The following is a 17277-nucleotide window of genomic DNA, read 5'->3' on the forward strand; positions in this document are numbered from 1 at the left end:
AAGCCTTAAAGACACAACAAAATTTCCACTCCTTTGTTCTCTGATGATTGAACTGTAAGTTATATTAATGCTTTCTTTAGTGACTAGGTTTACAGATTTACCTGAAGTACTCTAGAAACGCCTATCATGTATGACCCAAGCACCTTTTCAATGTTTTAAAAACATTTATAGACTCATAGAATGGTTTGGGTTGGAAAGTACCTTAAGATCATCCTGTTCCAACCACCTGCCATGGGCAGGGACACCTTCCACTAGAGCAGGTTGCCCAAAGGCCTGTCCAACCTGGCTTTATGTTCTGCAATTTCATCTTCCCTCCTAACACTACTTTAAAATATACAGTTCAGTCTTCTTTTCAAGTATGTAAGTGACGTTTTGACAAAAACATTCATGAATTCTCAATAAGGTGTCAAAACTTTATTGTGTTCACTTGACATCTGTGAGGATTGATGTAGAGTATTAAAAAAGATCAGTTCCTTTTTAATCTTCAAGTACAGCAAGTTTTCTGGTGTCATTACAGCATTCGCTTTCTTTTTCATGCAGACATTTTTGGTATAAACAGAACGTAGACCAAAGAGTAACTGTAGGAAATCACTGAGGTAAAAATGTCTCTAATAGTATTTTTATCCTTTACTAGACAAGGCATTGAACATTTTTTCCTACAATGGAAAAAAGAAGACAGGTGTTTTATCCATAGCTTTATTTCGCCAGGAAGGTTTATACAGTCCTGCATAAAGGTCATTGTATGGACAGCCTGAAGTACAAAGCTCCCTTTGAAAACTCCAGCACAAAGACACTGCATATTGACAACATTAAACAGCAATGTGGGTGGTATAGGGTGAAAAAAAAAAAACCAGATTAAAACAAAACAGCATTCTTCCTATTGAAAAAGCAGAATAAAACAAGGCACTTTCAGTAAATAAGTGAAGAACAGAAACAAGCTGTATCAAAGGTTCCACAGAACTGACCCAGAGCACTGTAACAAAATTCTGCAGTAATGAACAAGTAAAATACAAAAAGGCACTACATAATCCTCTCCCTGCAACTCCCCTTTCTCAACCAATTAGCCAAATGAACTTGGCACAATGGAGTTTTAATTATAAAGTGCATCTCCTGTCTTAATACATTTTGAAAAATAGGCTATAGAACACATGTAGAATTATTCCCATGTGTACAATATATTGAAACAAAAATACATTGCAACTAGATTCAATCTAGTTATGAACTGTGCAGGAAAAAAATATGGCTTCTTTACAAGTCTTTCAATAACCTCCATATAATCTGGAATATTTTTAAACAAACATGAATGCATTAACAAGATGGTAAGAGGTAGTGTTCCAAGTAAAAGGCAAACTCACCGATTTTATTGTTACATGGGTATATAGCAAAGGTATCCCAGATTTTCAAAGCAGCATTACCAAACAAAAGTATTACAGCATGCTCTCTTGGAATGAAAATACACAGTGTTTTGGGGGTCTCGTATTAGTTCCTTCAGCAAAAATGACCAGGCTCCTTAAGATGTCCAACTACAATCCCATTTCGTAAGTACTCTTCTCTTGGTACTGTCAGGGTTCCTATTGCATTGGATTAAAATTTCCAGAGAAATATCCTTCAACTTTAGAATTTAAAACCAACATATTCTACACTCTTATTAAACAAACGATGAGTCTGTTTTTACTTCAACAAACATTAATTTGTGGCTATAAGAACATGAAAACACAAATATCGAACAGATGAACACATCAAGTGTGTCACATCAGTGGCAACAGATGACATGCTAGTTAGATGGTTGGCGACTCAATGTGAAGCTTTTGTCGCCCTGCTAGGGAAGTCAGCCAAATTGTGTATGTACACTATCTAAACTTCAGCTGATTTCAGCCCTTATAAGACTTTAATATATTAAATATATAAAGGCTAGATAAAAACTAATCAAAGCAGCAATGGGTATATTTCTTATGTTAATAATTTGTAAAGATTTATGTAAACATTCAATATGTGCATTCTTGCTCTTTGCTGTAAATTCCTCACAGCTACTCTATACCCTACCCAAAGAGTATGTCCCAAACATGAAGCTTTCCCAGGTACTAGCAGCTGCTACTGATCTATTCTTCATCAGCAGTATATGCTACTTCAGCGACTTCAATTTCTGGTACAGAATTTTCAGGCAGAGAGCCACTCCAGCATGCATCATGGTTCTCTTTATCTGAGCTGCAACAACAGATCAATAATAAGCTTTGTCAAATGGAAACGAACATGATTCTCCATAGTAATTTTATGCTGTCAATCCACATAACATTTATAAAGCTTACTCAACTTATTGCTTATTCCAGATCTAAAATTATCTATCCTGCAGGCCTTTATGCATCAGAGAGGTGCATTAAAATGCTGAATTCCTCAGCTGCGCAGGATTCATGCAAGAGCAAGCATTAAAAAACATACTTTAAGAAAAATAAATAAATAAATAAAGTAATAGTATTTACCAGCTGTCCTCACCCAGGGTACCTTGGTCTGCTTCTACTGCAGAAGACTCCACCTCACCACTGCACTCACTTCCTTCTCCTGACATTTGACGAGTCATTTTTCCTAAAGATAAATCCCTACAACAAATAAGAAGAGAGTACCACCAATCCATACAGCAAACATTCATCACTGAAAAGCTGCTTGATTAATTTTAAACTTTGCAGTTTCTGGGAACATATCAATCTCACTCCTACATGTCTCATTTCTTTTATTACTACAGGGATGCAGGGTTTGCACTGGATAGTTACTTAAACAGTTTATTTGCTCCAGTTGCTTATTCCTAAACTAAATTAAATCCTCTGGTGGGAACACAGTTTAGTATCTTTACAAGATTCAAGTCCCAGAGGAGTGATTATGACTTTAGGTAAGAAATTACAAGCAGATGATCTAAGCCACACATGTTGCCTAAATGGCAGAAGGATTATAGCCAAAACACAAGTCAGAAGGAAGAAAGCCAGTTTGGCAAAAAGATTTCTTCAACAATTTCCCAAGTTTCTCATTGTAACTTTATAGATTCACATACTAAATTTCAGAGCAGTATGTTTTCCCATTAATAATCAATGGGAAGTTGTGGATGCTCCATCCCTGGCAGTGTTCAAGTCCAGGTTGGATGGGGCTTTGAAGAACCTGGTCTAATGGATGATGTTCTTGTCTGTGGCAGGGGGATTGGATCTAGATGAACTATAAGGTCCCCTCCAATCCAAACCATTCTGTGATTCTATGCTCAAGAAAATAAGTTCTTCTTAACAGCAACACATGTTGGCAGCCTGACTTGCCTGGCTACAAACACAAATGCAGGTGTGCAAAACAAAAAAAAAGTAAAAAAAAAAAAAAGTAAAAAAAGAAAAAAAAATTATATATATAAACCAAATTTGTTTCCAAAGTATTGCTCTTTGTGGAAAACGTGTTTATTTAGTGCTGAAAGCTGCCTTCTGAACTGGAAAGAAAAGCTTGTGAACAATTTTGTTTTGAAAGTGATACTACTATATTTCACCCCCTTTTAAAATTAGTCTAACTACTACTGTTTCTATAGTTTCACTTTAATGCATACATTTTAAGTAATACCTCAACAGTATTCTCTAACACGATTACTGGCCTATCTTTGGGCCAAATCCAGCATATGTAAAGGACTACAAGTCTGATGCCTTGTTTGACTGTCCTCTCCTACATCATATACATTTTAGATTGATGGCTTGGCTTTGCGAGTGAAGATCTGGGAAGGGCTTTGATCCCGCTTACTATAAGCGCGATGACCAAGGGAGATGTCAGTCCTGGTCAGACACTCCCTGATTGCCTAAGCGCCCTCTTCCAACCAGATTTGCATATCCCACATGTGTTGACATTTTAGATACCTTTGCTTAAGAACATACAGGCAGAAGATCCTTAATTTGTTTGGGCCATCAGATCAAAATTCCCCTTCAGTGAGGACAAAAAGAGATCTTATTATTTTGTGTGAAATTGCCATCAGACAAACAGAAGTTCTTAAACAAGGATCATGGATTTACTTGTAAATTTTACAACTAAAAAATCAGTTATTTTCCATCAAGACTGCAGACACTAATCGGCTGACTTGCAATAATTTTAAGTGTCTGGGAAGCTTTTGAGGTGTTTGTCTTCAGGGAAAGCACTGAAAAAAAAATCTTCTTTTGCTACTCATGCCTTCTTATTTTAGTCACAGAATTTCCTATTGTGGTGTTTTAGCCAAATGCAAGTTATTTCATTTTTATTGACTATTCCACTATTTAAGTCAGCATTAAGTCATAACTTTGTCATCAAACAGGGAAAGTAATTACTTTTAGAGGGAAAAGATGGGACAACAGCTTCTCAGTCATTTGTACTGAACAACAGCTATTTAGCCAGCATATGAGAAAGAGCCTACTGAAAATAGTGCTTTGTGTGTGGTTATGTAGGGAAAATTGTTTCCAAGAATACAGTTAAAGCTTGCGCTTGTGACTATATAGAGAAAACGTCTTCATGGAAAGAAACTCCTAAAACCCATGACATTTCTACATACCTAATTCTTCTTTCAACAGCATCTATATGAAGTTGCTTTTCATGTAACAATTTCTTCAGCGACTCAACCTCCCTTTGTTTCTCAAGCAGTTCTTTTTGTAGACGGTAATTTGTTTCCTCCAGAGTTTCACAGAAAGCCTAAAAGACAAATTTAAGAACATCTTCCTTTTAACTTCAGTGGACTGTCTTTATTATTTTTCATTTAGAAATATCAACCTTTAACAGAATTGTACCTGCTTTTCTTTGTATTATTATAAAGAGCTATATAAACTTGAAAAAAGTCCTGTCATCAATAAAACAATGCTGCTTTGTTTTGAACAATGTATTTATTATGCTAAACTGCAACACAAATAGTTTACACAAGAGGAACTTTAGAAAGAGGCTTCTTGCCTTTCATATGCCTTCCCTAATTTTGAACGTTTGTAACGTTCCACCTATATGGAACATCAGCTGAACTCCCTACTCCCTTTTCCCCCTCATATAAGCTTTGATTTCACATCACTCAGAAGTCAATTTTAAAGCATTTAATTATTCCCAAGATGCTAGGAGTATTAAGATAAAGTGCATGTTCCTCCCAGGATAAAGACAAAGTTTTCCAGCTCTGTACCTAACACCTGTTACTAATATGAAACCATTAGTCAGAAGACCAATACAAAATCATTTTGACATTAAATGCTAACAACACTAACTACTCAACCATGATAAGTATGTTGTGTTACCCTGCTAGGAATGACACATCTATGTAGTACACCCTGACAAATTTGACCAGTGAGCAATCCCAGAACTTAATGTGAATAGCCAACGTGTAATGCAGCATCCACTGAATGCAGGAAGTGACAGAAGCATTGGCTCAGAGCCTGCTGATCTATTACTGGAAACAGCATATCTACCAATAGGAATGGCAATTCTGATTTAATAATTTACATGTTCTCACTAAGTAAGACCCATGCAGGAGGCTTTCTTGGCTTAACATTACATGCAACTAACCACTAATTCACAGAGTCCTCTGAATACAAACATTTTATATGACCTCAATTAAGAACAATGTTGTTAAGACACCATTTTCCTAAAGTTTTAAAATGCGCTATCAAGAAGATACTATTCTTTGTTTTAACTGAAGCAGACTTACCAATTTCTTGAAAATGTAAAGTTTTCCTGCAATTACAGAATTCAAAAAAAATGCAGTGTTTTTCAATTCAAAAAAATTTTGATTTTTTTTTTTTTGCATTGAGTTCTAATTTATTTTATTGACTCAGACAGCATATTTATCTTTGTTGCCAGGCACTGAAGACCAACCATCAGTTAAACCACAGCTTTATTCACATCTAGTAGAGCCAAGCACGTGGCATGCAATACATTCTTCACCCAGCATTTTTAGTGATTGGTTTAGCAATCAGTCTGGTTAAGCAGTCATCTGGTTTCATCCAAGCCAATTAAGTGACTTCTAGTGTATTTTATAAAACTATTAAGGTTGCTGGTGGCCTAAATGAAAGGTAACCATTATTTCCTTAAAAATACAATTAAATTATATTGCTTCTACTTTTAGATTTTATCCACATGCGAATTTCCCTATTCACAGAATAACAACAACAACAACAAAAAATAAAAATCCACAGGTGTTGGAAACTGTTTCATTTTTCTATACCAGAACTGAACAAAGCCTTTTGTAAAAACTCATCTCTAGCTGCCCAAGGAAAGGAAGTCGCTGTTCAAAACAGAGTAAGAAAACATCAGCATATTCTGAAGGATGCCGTAACGGCAGAAAGGTGAACCAAAGCTGAAGATGAGCTATCAGGAAATTGTCTGTAATCTTGGTCCTTGAAGAGCTCAACACCTGGAGTCTGTACAATTCTAATACCCAGGTGGGACCAATTTTCCCTTAAAGTCCTGAAAGAGTAACAGAACTAGGACAGCTGGAAAAGAGCTTTGTTTCCTTCTTCAGTGGACCATGAAACACAGACGGCTGGCAAAGGACCTGCGGAAACAATTATCAAAGGTAGATGCCAAAAAAACTGGATTAACAGACACAAACTAAAATGAAAATACCCATACTTCGCAATTCTTGCTATGATAACAGTAAGGCGAAACAGAAGCAATTTTTGCGATACCTTTAAAAATGAACCCCAGGAATATGTACATGAACCACAGTGCTTGTCCTGTACTTGCACATTGTTTGGGGAAAGAAAAAGGCAAGGGATAGGTACACATATTTCTGATACATAGTAGTTCAGGATCCTTAACAGGCAGGAGTGGGGCAAAAAGCAGGACAACCATGAATTTCAGGTAAGCAGACTTTAATCTCTTCACAAATCTGCCTGGAAGGAAGAAGCCACGGGAAAACACCTTGGAGAGAACAGCTGTCCAGGAGAGCTAGCTGCTGTTCAAGCATCATCACCTTCAGGCTCAACAAAGGCCTAGATCAACAAGCAGGAAGTCAAGCAAAGGTTGCAGGAGGCCTGTAAGGATGAGCAAGGAACTCCTAACTCAACTCAGAAGCAAAAATCCAGTGTAGTAGCGGTGGAAGCATGCAGAGGTGACCCAGTAGGAGTACAAGGCTGCTGTCTGATCTTACAGGAATAGGGTTAAGAAAGTGAAGGCCAACCTGGAGCTGAACTTGGCAAGGCACGTGAGAAGAAACAAGAAAGGATTCTACAAGTACATAATTAACAAAAGGAAGACCAGTGAAACCATGGACCTGCTCCCAAATAGAGTGAGTGAACTTCTGACAAATCACACCAAAAAGGTTAAGGTACTCGGTGCCATCTTTGCCTGTCTTCATTGTTATGACTAGCCTTCAGGAATCCCAGACCTCTGCAACCAGAGGGAAAGACAAGGAAGGGGAAGACAAACTTACCCTCAGTGCTGGGGGACAAGACAAACTGGACATACTTAAGTCCATGGCCTGACAGGTTGCACTTGTGAGTGTTGAGGTACAGTCAGGAAGGGACCCGACTAAGCTCCAGCTTGTTGTCCACCAGGACCTCAGGTCTCAAGATTCAAATATCATAAACAAAGATAATTAAGGGGCTTAAGCATCTTTCATGTGATAAACAGGAATGAGCTGGAACTCTTCAGTCTGGAGAAGAGAAGGTTCAGGGTGATCTTATCAATGGGAGGGAATGAAGAAGAGAGACCCAGACTTCTCTGTTGGTGCTCACTGACAGGACAGGAGACAGTGGGCACAAATTAAAACCCAGGAAATTCAATCTGAACACAGAAACCACTTTTTTACTGTGGCAGTGATCAAACACTGGAGCTAGCTGCACAGAGAGGTTGTGAATTCTCTGCAGAATATTCAAACCTGACTGGACATGGTCCTGGGAAAGCTGCAGCAGCTGACCTTGCTCAAGCAGAAGGGCTGGATGAGATGATCTCAAGAGGTCTCTTCCAAACTCAACTACTCTGTAATAAAGTGGGCTAGCCCTTGGAGACCAGAATTTTATGACAGCTGTCTCTAGCAGCTTTACAGAAATGATTAACAGCCAAAACTACACCAGTGCAGCTATTTTAATAGTTTATCTAAATTCCCACGGTGGAAGAATAACCCTGAGATTTCACCACTGCACACATAATCAAAATATCAATGAAAGCATTACTTAAATTTCTCACTTATCTGAACAAATAATTCCTGTAATTTTTATTAATTTTCATCAATTTAAATAGCTATAATGAAAAGTGTTTGTACAGAAATCAAATATGAGCTTCTAACACAAAACAAATCCCAACAAATCCTTCAATTATACACAGTAATGTAATAAGAGCCAAGACACTCCCACTTGCATGCAAAACAAACTGGTAAATATAAATTTAGTTGGAGGAGTACCACTTAACATTCATGATTTCTATAGAATTGCACATACCTTGTTAGTACTAAAACATTCATAGTCTATAAAGCAAGAAAACTAAGACCATTTGTTGTAGACACTTGACACAGCTTTGCACGCCAGTGAAACTTCTCATAAAACAGGATGCAGCCTACAGTATTATTTGTTCAATGTGCTCATATGCATGTTGAAAGGCTGCTGCTTTACTACACTACTTGACACTACTAAATAGAACACTTTTTTTGTAGTCAGAATTAATCCTTTCATTACATTTCATAGCAAGAAACATTTTACTGCAAGACCTGAAGTCTAAGGTGTAGGCATTGAGACAACGTGTTGAACATAAACCTACAAAACCTATCTTTATATTCAGTAGTTGCCTTAAAACCAAGTTTCACTCACTGGTCATAAAAGGCAACAAGGAAGAGATCACACCTTGGGCGGAGATGAAGTACAGCAGTCAAAGATTACAGCGTGCACCAATAATTGGTCAGTTTTACAAATACATCTATGTGCAAATTTTTGTGATAGAATAGAAATTAAAGCTTCCACTCCCTAGGGCTCAGCAGATTGTACAATATTCTGTCAACAACTGCCTTTTGCATTCTGCTTTTATCATACTACATAACACTTACCCTGCTCTCTTCTAGACTGTCAAAAGGACCTGGAGGATCATCCAGACAAAGAAATTCTCTCACTGCAAGGCTTCAGCAAACAAAAGAGAGTGAATTACTTGAAATATAAAAAAAAGCAACACTTAAATATGATCATACAAGGGCAGTATTTCTTTACAAGAAACAAGCACCTCTCCTCAGACTCCTAAGTATTCAAAATAATGTTAACAAACTATTAAATCTCTTAAGACTGTGACTTAAGTTACACAGGTACAGTTTCGGGTTCGTCTAAATTTGTCAATTTAGAACACAATTTTTCAAATCTTCACAAAATTTGTTGCTACATGACAACTGAAAAGCAAGTTTATCAATTTGGTACTAAAGACATTTGAAAAATAAATGTTAGCAGATGGATGAAAAAAGTGTGCTGCTAAAATCCACACACATATCTAAAGGAAATATCAGTGGAACTAAGCATTGGCACTAAAACACATTTATGTGTCTCCATTTTGCCAAGATCATAATCCATTGACTTATACACAATATATAATTTTTATATATATACAGTATATTTTAATATATGCATATATAAAAGAATAAGTTAGAAGTGACAAGGTTAATATGCCATGGATATACTATATAGCCATTTGCTCTTGTGAGACCTCACTTGCAGTACTGTGTACAGTTCTGGTGTCCTCAACATAAAAATAACATGGAACTGTTGGAACAAGTCCAGAGGAGGGCCACGAGGATGATCAGGGGACTGGAGCACCTCCTGTATGAAGATAGGCTGAGAAAATTGGGGCTGTTCAGCCTGGAGAAGAGAAGGCTGCGTGGAGACCTCATAGCAGCCTTCCAGTACCTGAAGGGGGCCTATAGGGATGCTGGGGAGGGACTCTTCATTAGGGGCTGTAGTGATAGGACAAGGGGTAATGGGTTAAAACTTAAAGAGGGGAAGTTTAGATTGGATATAAAGAGGAAGTTCTTTACTGTGAGGGTGGTGAGGCACTGGAATGGGTTGCCCAGGGAAGCTGTGAATGCTCCATCCCTGTCAGTGTTCAAGGCCAGGCTGGACAGAGCATTGGGTGAGACGGTTTAGTGTGAGGTGTCCCTGCCCATGGCAGGGGTGTTGGAACTAGATGATCTTAAGGTCCTTTCCAACCCTAAGTATTCTATGATTCTATGATCTCTAAACATAGTTACCAAATTAATGCATTCAACTTAAAATTGTGTAAAATTGCGTAACAGATATCATTCGCCTCTGTGCAGTTTTACAAAGGCCAGAAGGAGGTATGTGTAATCCTGTGGTTTACTACAAAGTATACTGAGCATCTTGCCAATTCTATCTTCCAGGCTTAGACTACTTTTCAGATAACTCTTCAGCACCTTAAAACATGTCTCTTCATCCACCTTTCTAAGACTTTCCTACTCTGTTGTATTCATTCTTCTATAAATAACCTTCAATCAGAACACTGTGTTCACAATTAACAGGAAGAAATTTACCCACAATTCTGTGCTTGCACTCACTACTATAAATATTTAAATAATTTCCTAATGGAATGAATATACAAAAATGGAAGACATGAATCCAAACTAATTCCCTGTCTCTTCCTTCCACCCATGTCCTGTGGGAAGGTGAGGACAACAGGAAGTAATTTCCTGCCTTCCTCTCATTCTCTACATTTGAGGCAGACACAAAGTACAAGCACAACAAGGTAGTAAACTTTAACCCTGCTACCGTTCTAATCAATCAGTTTCATGTTTGGCAAGCAAAATGAGGACAACTCTCTTCAGAAAACACTAATCATTGATGATACTATCACTTTTATGTTTAGAAAGGCTATAAAGAATATTTATCTAAAATAACTGAACCTTTACTTTGTTGTTGGATTTTCATGAGCCTGCTTTCACGTGCTTATTGCATGAGAAGATAGAGGTGAGGTTTTTGGCCAATGGCTAGTGAGAATTCTTGTTTTAATATCCATTTTTACCTCGTCAGCCTTTACCCCATCCTGGAAAAAATTATTCTATAATCATGATGATTCCTGTCTCCACTTAATCTATATGACAAATGTGAAAAAACCTTCCTTTTTCAAGCCCCCTCTACTGTTTTATATTAATCAAATTCATGATCTGTGCAAGCCATAGCCTAAACCTTTACTAAAAAAAAACAGCTTCTCCCATGTATTCAAACAAGTAATAAAAAAAATCTGCTACTTAAACCAAGATTATCACTCGAATTAGTGTAAAAAATAATATATGGTAACAGGTCATTGGTTAAATGATTAGAACGTAACCTCAAGCCAAATGAAAAGTTATTCAGGCATTCAGTATATTTTCAAAGAGAAGAGCACATTGGTTTTTTCCTCTCCAAACAGTTTAATGTGAAGTGACCCTTTTCCAACATGATACTTAAGTCCACTTTTTAATGGTCAAATTGTTCTTTTCATAAAGATGCTGAAGGAACTCACTTAAGCCTAACGCAGAAGAATGCATTATGCAGAAACACTTCCACTTACCATTCTTCAGTAACTTCATACTTATTTGCCTAGCTCAGTTGAAAAACTCTAAAAGAATTTCATGTCAATATTTTGCTAGAAAATTTGTTGTGTTAATGGGTAACATTAAAATGACATAACATGCAGTAATGCTTGTGAGAGAAAACCAGAATAACCAGAAAAATAAGCGTGCAGAAATCTCCAATCTACATATATCAACTATTTACATCACCTCAATCCCCCCACTTTTGTTTTCCCTGCAGTTGCTGGCAGAAAACTGTCTCTCTAGTTTTCAAAACTTCTTAGAATTGAAAGTTGTAGATTCATTATTTTACAAAAAGAGGCCAAGAAACTTAAAGCTACAGGTCACTGAAAACATTGTTTTGTTACCTAAAATATTCACCCGATTGTTTGAACATCCATTTGCAGACTACCTTTACTCAGTCTGCTCTGACCCTGTGCTCCCTTCCATATACTACATCTCTTCATTTCATTTAACAAACAGGAGAGAGTTCTGCCTCAAAAATATAATAGAAAACTTCCACATCATGTAGCAGAGATGGCTGTACATGGTTTCTTTCTTTGCTTCATCCCATGCAAGCTGACATACTTCTTAAGAGAAACACCAGCATTAAGAAAGGCAGCAAGGGGCAGTACAGCACACAGACAAGATTCAACAGCTGATGAGTTCTTCCCTTTCAAGATGGTTCTTACAGAGGGTGGAGGCAGAGGAGAGCTGTGTCATCTATATAAAGCCAGATGACAATTCTATTTAGCAGGTTAAACTCTTTTCCCACTTTGTGGGTTATATGCAATTTTCTCAAATGCATTAAACTCTGGGAGGATTTTAATTTGATCTTTCACTGAATCTTCAATACAAGGCAAAATATGAGAACAAATCCATAAAAATACAAACCTGCAATTTAGTGACCTGCCTACCATCCTGTATTTTATCTTTACTTTATGAAGCTAGGTTTATTAAAAAATAGGTATACCAAATGAGGTCTCCTATCCCTGAAAGGTAAATTTCCCACTGCCAATATGTCTCAGTGATAATACAGTATGTAAAGAAAATCAGAGAGACTTCGGTGCAACCCAAGCAGTTTGATTTATTTGGAAACCTGCAGAAGTAAATGGTGAGCTTTTAAGGAGGAAGCAGGGTCATATGCTCACCACTACTCATATAAGCCGCAAATACTAATTTCCATTAATAGTAACTTTTACTCTTTGAGAATTGCTTAAAAAAATACCAGATGGCTCAAATCTCCCTAGTCTTAATCACTTCCCAAGGAATTCAAACCGTCCAGAGATCCAAGCAATTGAATAAAAGCTGTACCAACAGGTCACAGAGTTTTTTTGATAAACTTCATCTTCATGCTGAGCCTTACACAGCCAAAATCAGAATTTTCCTCAAAAACATGCTCCAATTAACTACCTGTTCATTAACCAAAATACAACCTGATTCCACAAACACTTTAATTCCCTTTTGTATCCAACAAGCAATGCAGACCAAAAGTTTTGTAGAGGCTTTTTACCTGAAACGAAAAACTATTTTGTCCAATACTGACCAGTATTGAGATACCAACAAGCTAGCTGTAATACCAAACTAGCTGCAACATGAAGCATAAAGGTTTCAGATCTATTCAAGCTGACTAGAAGTCCACCCTGCTCACTAGTTTGCCTCCAGCAACATAACACAAGAGACATTTAATTCCTTTCTTCTTGGCACACCTATTATTGTGTAATTTAATAACCAGGAAGCTCTTAAAGTTCTCAGCCCCATATTTCATCTGTACAATCATATTTAATAGCCACTGACAGAGAAATTCACAGGTTGATCCTAATTTCTTTTTGGAAACCATTTAAGATTTCTGTCTCTGACATCTCACAACAAAGCTTCATAATTCAGTGTGACATACCTAGAGATGACTACGAATCATCCATAATATTAACATTCTTTACTCACCTTCGCTATCCCCTTGATGATTTCGTATGCCCTGTTTAGCCAGCCCTTTCCCAAGACAAAAGACTATAGAAAACAGAACTCTTGTTGCAGGGAAGCATGTCTGTGGCTTCACCTGTTCCTGCTTGCTTTCTCTGTACTTCTAGCAGACACTCTTTTGAAACAGAATCCTGTGTTTTATCACTGGACTATATGGAAGTGCAATTCAGATTCCCACAGCAGTAACATTTTTTTTTCCCCTCCTTTCAAGTTCATCTTTGACAATTTTTACGCAATTTTTTGATTACTGCTGAACACTGACCTGATTCAGAAAACTGTAAAACCACCAATAATCTTCCAGGTTGTAAGAGACAATCGAGTTTATGATTCTTTATGTACGTACTTACTGCCATTTTGTACTTCATGACATGAAAACTAACATTAGTCACTCAGTGGCTCAGGATGCTTCAATACTTCTTAATCTCATTGCTCATTCGTTTGTCCAGATAACTTACATATATTGTGAACATCAGTGTCCGTAGCTGTAATGCAGCATTCCATATGCAATATGGAAATTTCCATAATCCTGCTCCCTTGCGTTTCAACCATTTTATACAAGCTCACTCATAACTACTTGTTAAATTTCCCTCTGCAAAAGACATTGCTTTTCCCAGTATTATTTTTATTTACCTGCTTACCACTTTGGGTTTATTACAAGCAGTACCAAACATCAGACTTACTTACTAATCTCTAGTTTCCAGACTCAACAGTCAAGCCCTTCATAAAAAGGTGCAAAATGCCATAATAAACATTCTACTAAAAAGTAAAGTAGATGCAAGCATTACATGGTCTCACTCCACAGCTCAATAATTTTACATTTTAGTTCCTTTAAAATTCTTAAGGGAATGCTGTTTGCGCTAATTAATTTCTTACTCTTTGTTTGTAATGAAGCTTCAGATGAAGACAGCTAATCAGACTCATTCCTCAAAGAATCTCTGATACAGCAACCTCAATTTTTTTATTTCTCATGCTGGAAAAGGTTTTTAGAATCAACTGCTTTGCTTCTAGCAACCTGCTTACTAAAATTCTCTTTTGGTCTGTATTAAAATTATTTTACATTTAATTTGCCAGAATTCCAGCTTTGGAAGAAAAAACAATATTGTCCAAAGAGACTTCTGTACTTTGTTGCTTAAACATATTATGTTTCTTAGTCTCTACAGGCTTTTTTGATTTGTGGATTACATTTACTTATGTAAAGCAATCTGTAAAGGTGTATCTATTATTTATATTTACATGATGTCATGTAAATTAAAAACCTTTAGTTTAATATGCATTTTAAGAACTAATTACATAATAGTGTAGGTACTTTCCATTATGAAAGCCTAACATTTTATCTTAATATAAATTAACAATATGTCAATTCTACATTTAGTACAGAGAACTTCCATGCTCTAGAAGTAAACATGTTTTAGAAGTAAACATAAAATTAGTCTAATAGTTTAAATATTACAGCTTTTAGCTAGTCATTAACAATGTGCAATTTCTGGGTTTTTTTTTTCTGCTTAGGTTAAGATGGGATTAATTTAATAGAACACTAAATAATTCACATAATGACCAAACACACAACATGAATGTTAATGAAATTCCCCACTATGTTGCTCAAAGATACACTGCTAGAGTCTAGGAGCTTACATTCAGAGTTTGGACACAAAAAAATCCCAACAAATCCACAAGCAAAGTTGAATCACATACCAGTTAGCAATATCTTTGTGAGCTACTAGGTTCTGAAGGAATGCTTGTAGTCCCAACTGTCGATCTTCCAAGAAGTCAGGATTATAATTATCCTTGAACCAGCGCTTTGGTGGAAGGGCCAACCGAAAGCCCGGAAACATATCTTTTAGCTGAAATAGAAATCATATCCAAAGAAAACCAAGAAAGAAAGTCTTGATGAAATACTGAGTTTGACACAGCAGTGACTTTACTCACACAGGAGTTTTCTGTCTTCTGTTAAGCTCAAGCACAAGGTAAGTCTCAACCATAAACACAATCCAAATTATATCATAAATTATGGACACAGTTCTGCTACTTCCTATATTGCCTTGCACACCTCTCAAATTCACCACATAAAAATAGGAATGAAAAACTTTGCTTTGTTACTTAACATCTCTTGAGTCTGCTATCTAATGCCTCTGAGTCAGTAAATATAAGAAAACTGCATGTAAGTAAAAAGTCTCAGATGAGTAAGCATTTGAGTGGGGTTTCTGCTAAAGTATTCAGGGACAGTAGGTACTAAATAAATAAAAGCCCATTACAGACCTACAACTCATCTTTTTTGGGAAGCTGGCAGAATAAATTACAACATGAGGTAGTTCTGGTAAAGAATAGCTCCTTGAGCACCCAGAATATTAAAATTTTAACGTGCACTGAGTGGCTCGAACACTGGTACTAACAAGCAAAATAGTATTTTTGAGTTAGTTAAATAGTAACGGGGTATACACAATGTCAGAAATACCAAGAATTCTTCTCAATGCAGAAACTGAATATACAAATGAATGCAGACCTTGGGACCACTGTAGGAGAGGATCTAGTTCGAGACCATCTTAAAAACCTGAATTGCACAAGTCCATGGGACCTGATGGAATCCATCCATGGGTCCTGAAGGAGCTGGCGAATGAAGTTGCTAAGCCACTGGCCATCATATTTGAAAAATCATGGCAGTCAGGTGAAGTTCCCAACGACTGGAAAAGGGAAATATAACCCCCATTTTCAAGAAGGGGAAAATGGAAGACCAGGGGAATTGCAGACCAGTCAGTCTCACCTCTGAGTCTGGTAAAATCTTGGAGCACATTCTCCTGGAAGGCATGCTAAGGCACATGAAAAACAAGGTGCTTGGTGACAGCCAGCATGGCTTCACTAAGGGCAAATCCTGCCTGACCAATTTGGTGGCCTTCTATGATGGGGCTACAGAACTGATGGACAAGGGTAAAGCAGTTGATGTTATCTACCTGGACTTGTGCAAAGCATTCAACACTGTCCCACACAACATCCTTGTCTCTAAATTGGAGAGACATCAATTTGATAAGTGGACCACTCAGTGGATAAAGAACTGGCTGGATGGCCACACACAAAGAGTTGTGGTCAATGGCTCGATGTCCGGCTGGAGACCGGTAACAAGTGGTGTCCCTCAGGGATCGGTGTTGGGACCGGTCTTGTTTAAAATCTTTGTTGGTGCATGGACAGTGGGATTGAGTGCGCCCTCAGTAAGTTTGCTGATGACACCAAGCTGTGTGGTTTGGTTGATACGCTGGAGGGAAGCGATGCCATCCAGAGGGACCTCGACACGCTCGTGAGGTGAGCTGGTGCGAACCTTATGAAGTTCAACCATGCCAAGTGCAAGGCCCTACACCTGGGTCGGAGCAATCCCAGCTACAGCTACAGCCTTGGCAAAGGAAAGATTCAGAGCAGCCCTGCAGAGAAGGACTTGGGGGTGTTGGTCGATGACCAGTTTAGATTGGATATAAGGAAGAAATTCTTTACTGTTAGGGTGGTGAGGCACTGGAATGGGTTGCCCAGGGAGGTTGTGAGTGCTCCATCCCTGTCAGTGTTCAAGGTCAGGCTGGACAGAGCATTGGGTGAGATGGTTTAGTGTGAGATGTCCCTGCCCATGGCAGGGGGGTTGGAACTAGATGATCTTAAGGTCCTTTCCAACCCTAAGTATTCTATGATTCTATAAAATTATGATGGACCTGTCCAAGGATTCCAATTAATTACTTTTCTGATATACATGAAGAAGCAAAAAAAATATTAATGCTTTAATAAAAAACTATTTTAGATTCTTTTTCTTAGAAGGTATGCTTGACAGTAAAACC

At 37.5% G+C, this 17277-nt stretch overlaps 1 protein-coding gene across 3 annotated transcripts in view; it reads right to left on the reverse strand.

Moving 5' to 3' along the window:
• Window positions 1–399: 399 nt before the first annotated feature.
• Window positions 400–17277, reverse strand: part of SNX16 (sorting nexin 16) — a 30023-nt gene continuing 13145 nt past the window's right edge. For 2 of the 3 annotated variants that reach the window (XM_065668513.1, XM_065668514.1), the window contains exons 4-8: window positions 15161–15309; window positions 8990–9059; window positions 4532–4668; window positions 2478–2594; window positions 400–2205 (exon numbers count right to left, since the gene is read on the reverse strand). In XM_065668513.1, the coding sequence (XP_065524585.1) occupies window positions 2100–2205; window positions 2478–2594; window positions 4532–4668; window positions 8990–9059; window positions 15161–15309 (579 nt within the window). In that variant the 3' untranslated portion in view covers window positions 400–2099. The remainder of the gene's footprint in view (window positions 2206–2477; window positions 2595–4531; window positions 4669–8989; window positions 9060–15160; window positions 15310–17277) is intronic. The other variant, XM_065668515.1, reaches the window with a different exon arrangement.

The sequence above is a fragment of the Lathamus discolor genome, chromosome 2 (assembly GCF_037157495.1).
Source record: "Lathamus discolor isolate bLatDis1 chromosome 2, bLatDis1.hap1, whole genome shotgun sequence".
In the NCBI taxonomy this organism is placed as follows: Eukaryota; Metazoa; Chordata; class Aves; order Psittaciformes; family Psittacidae; genus Lathamus; species Lathamus discolor.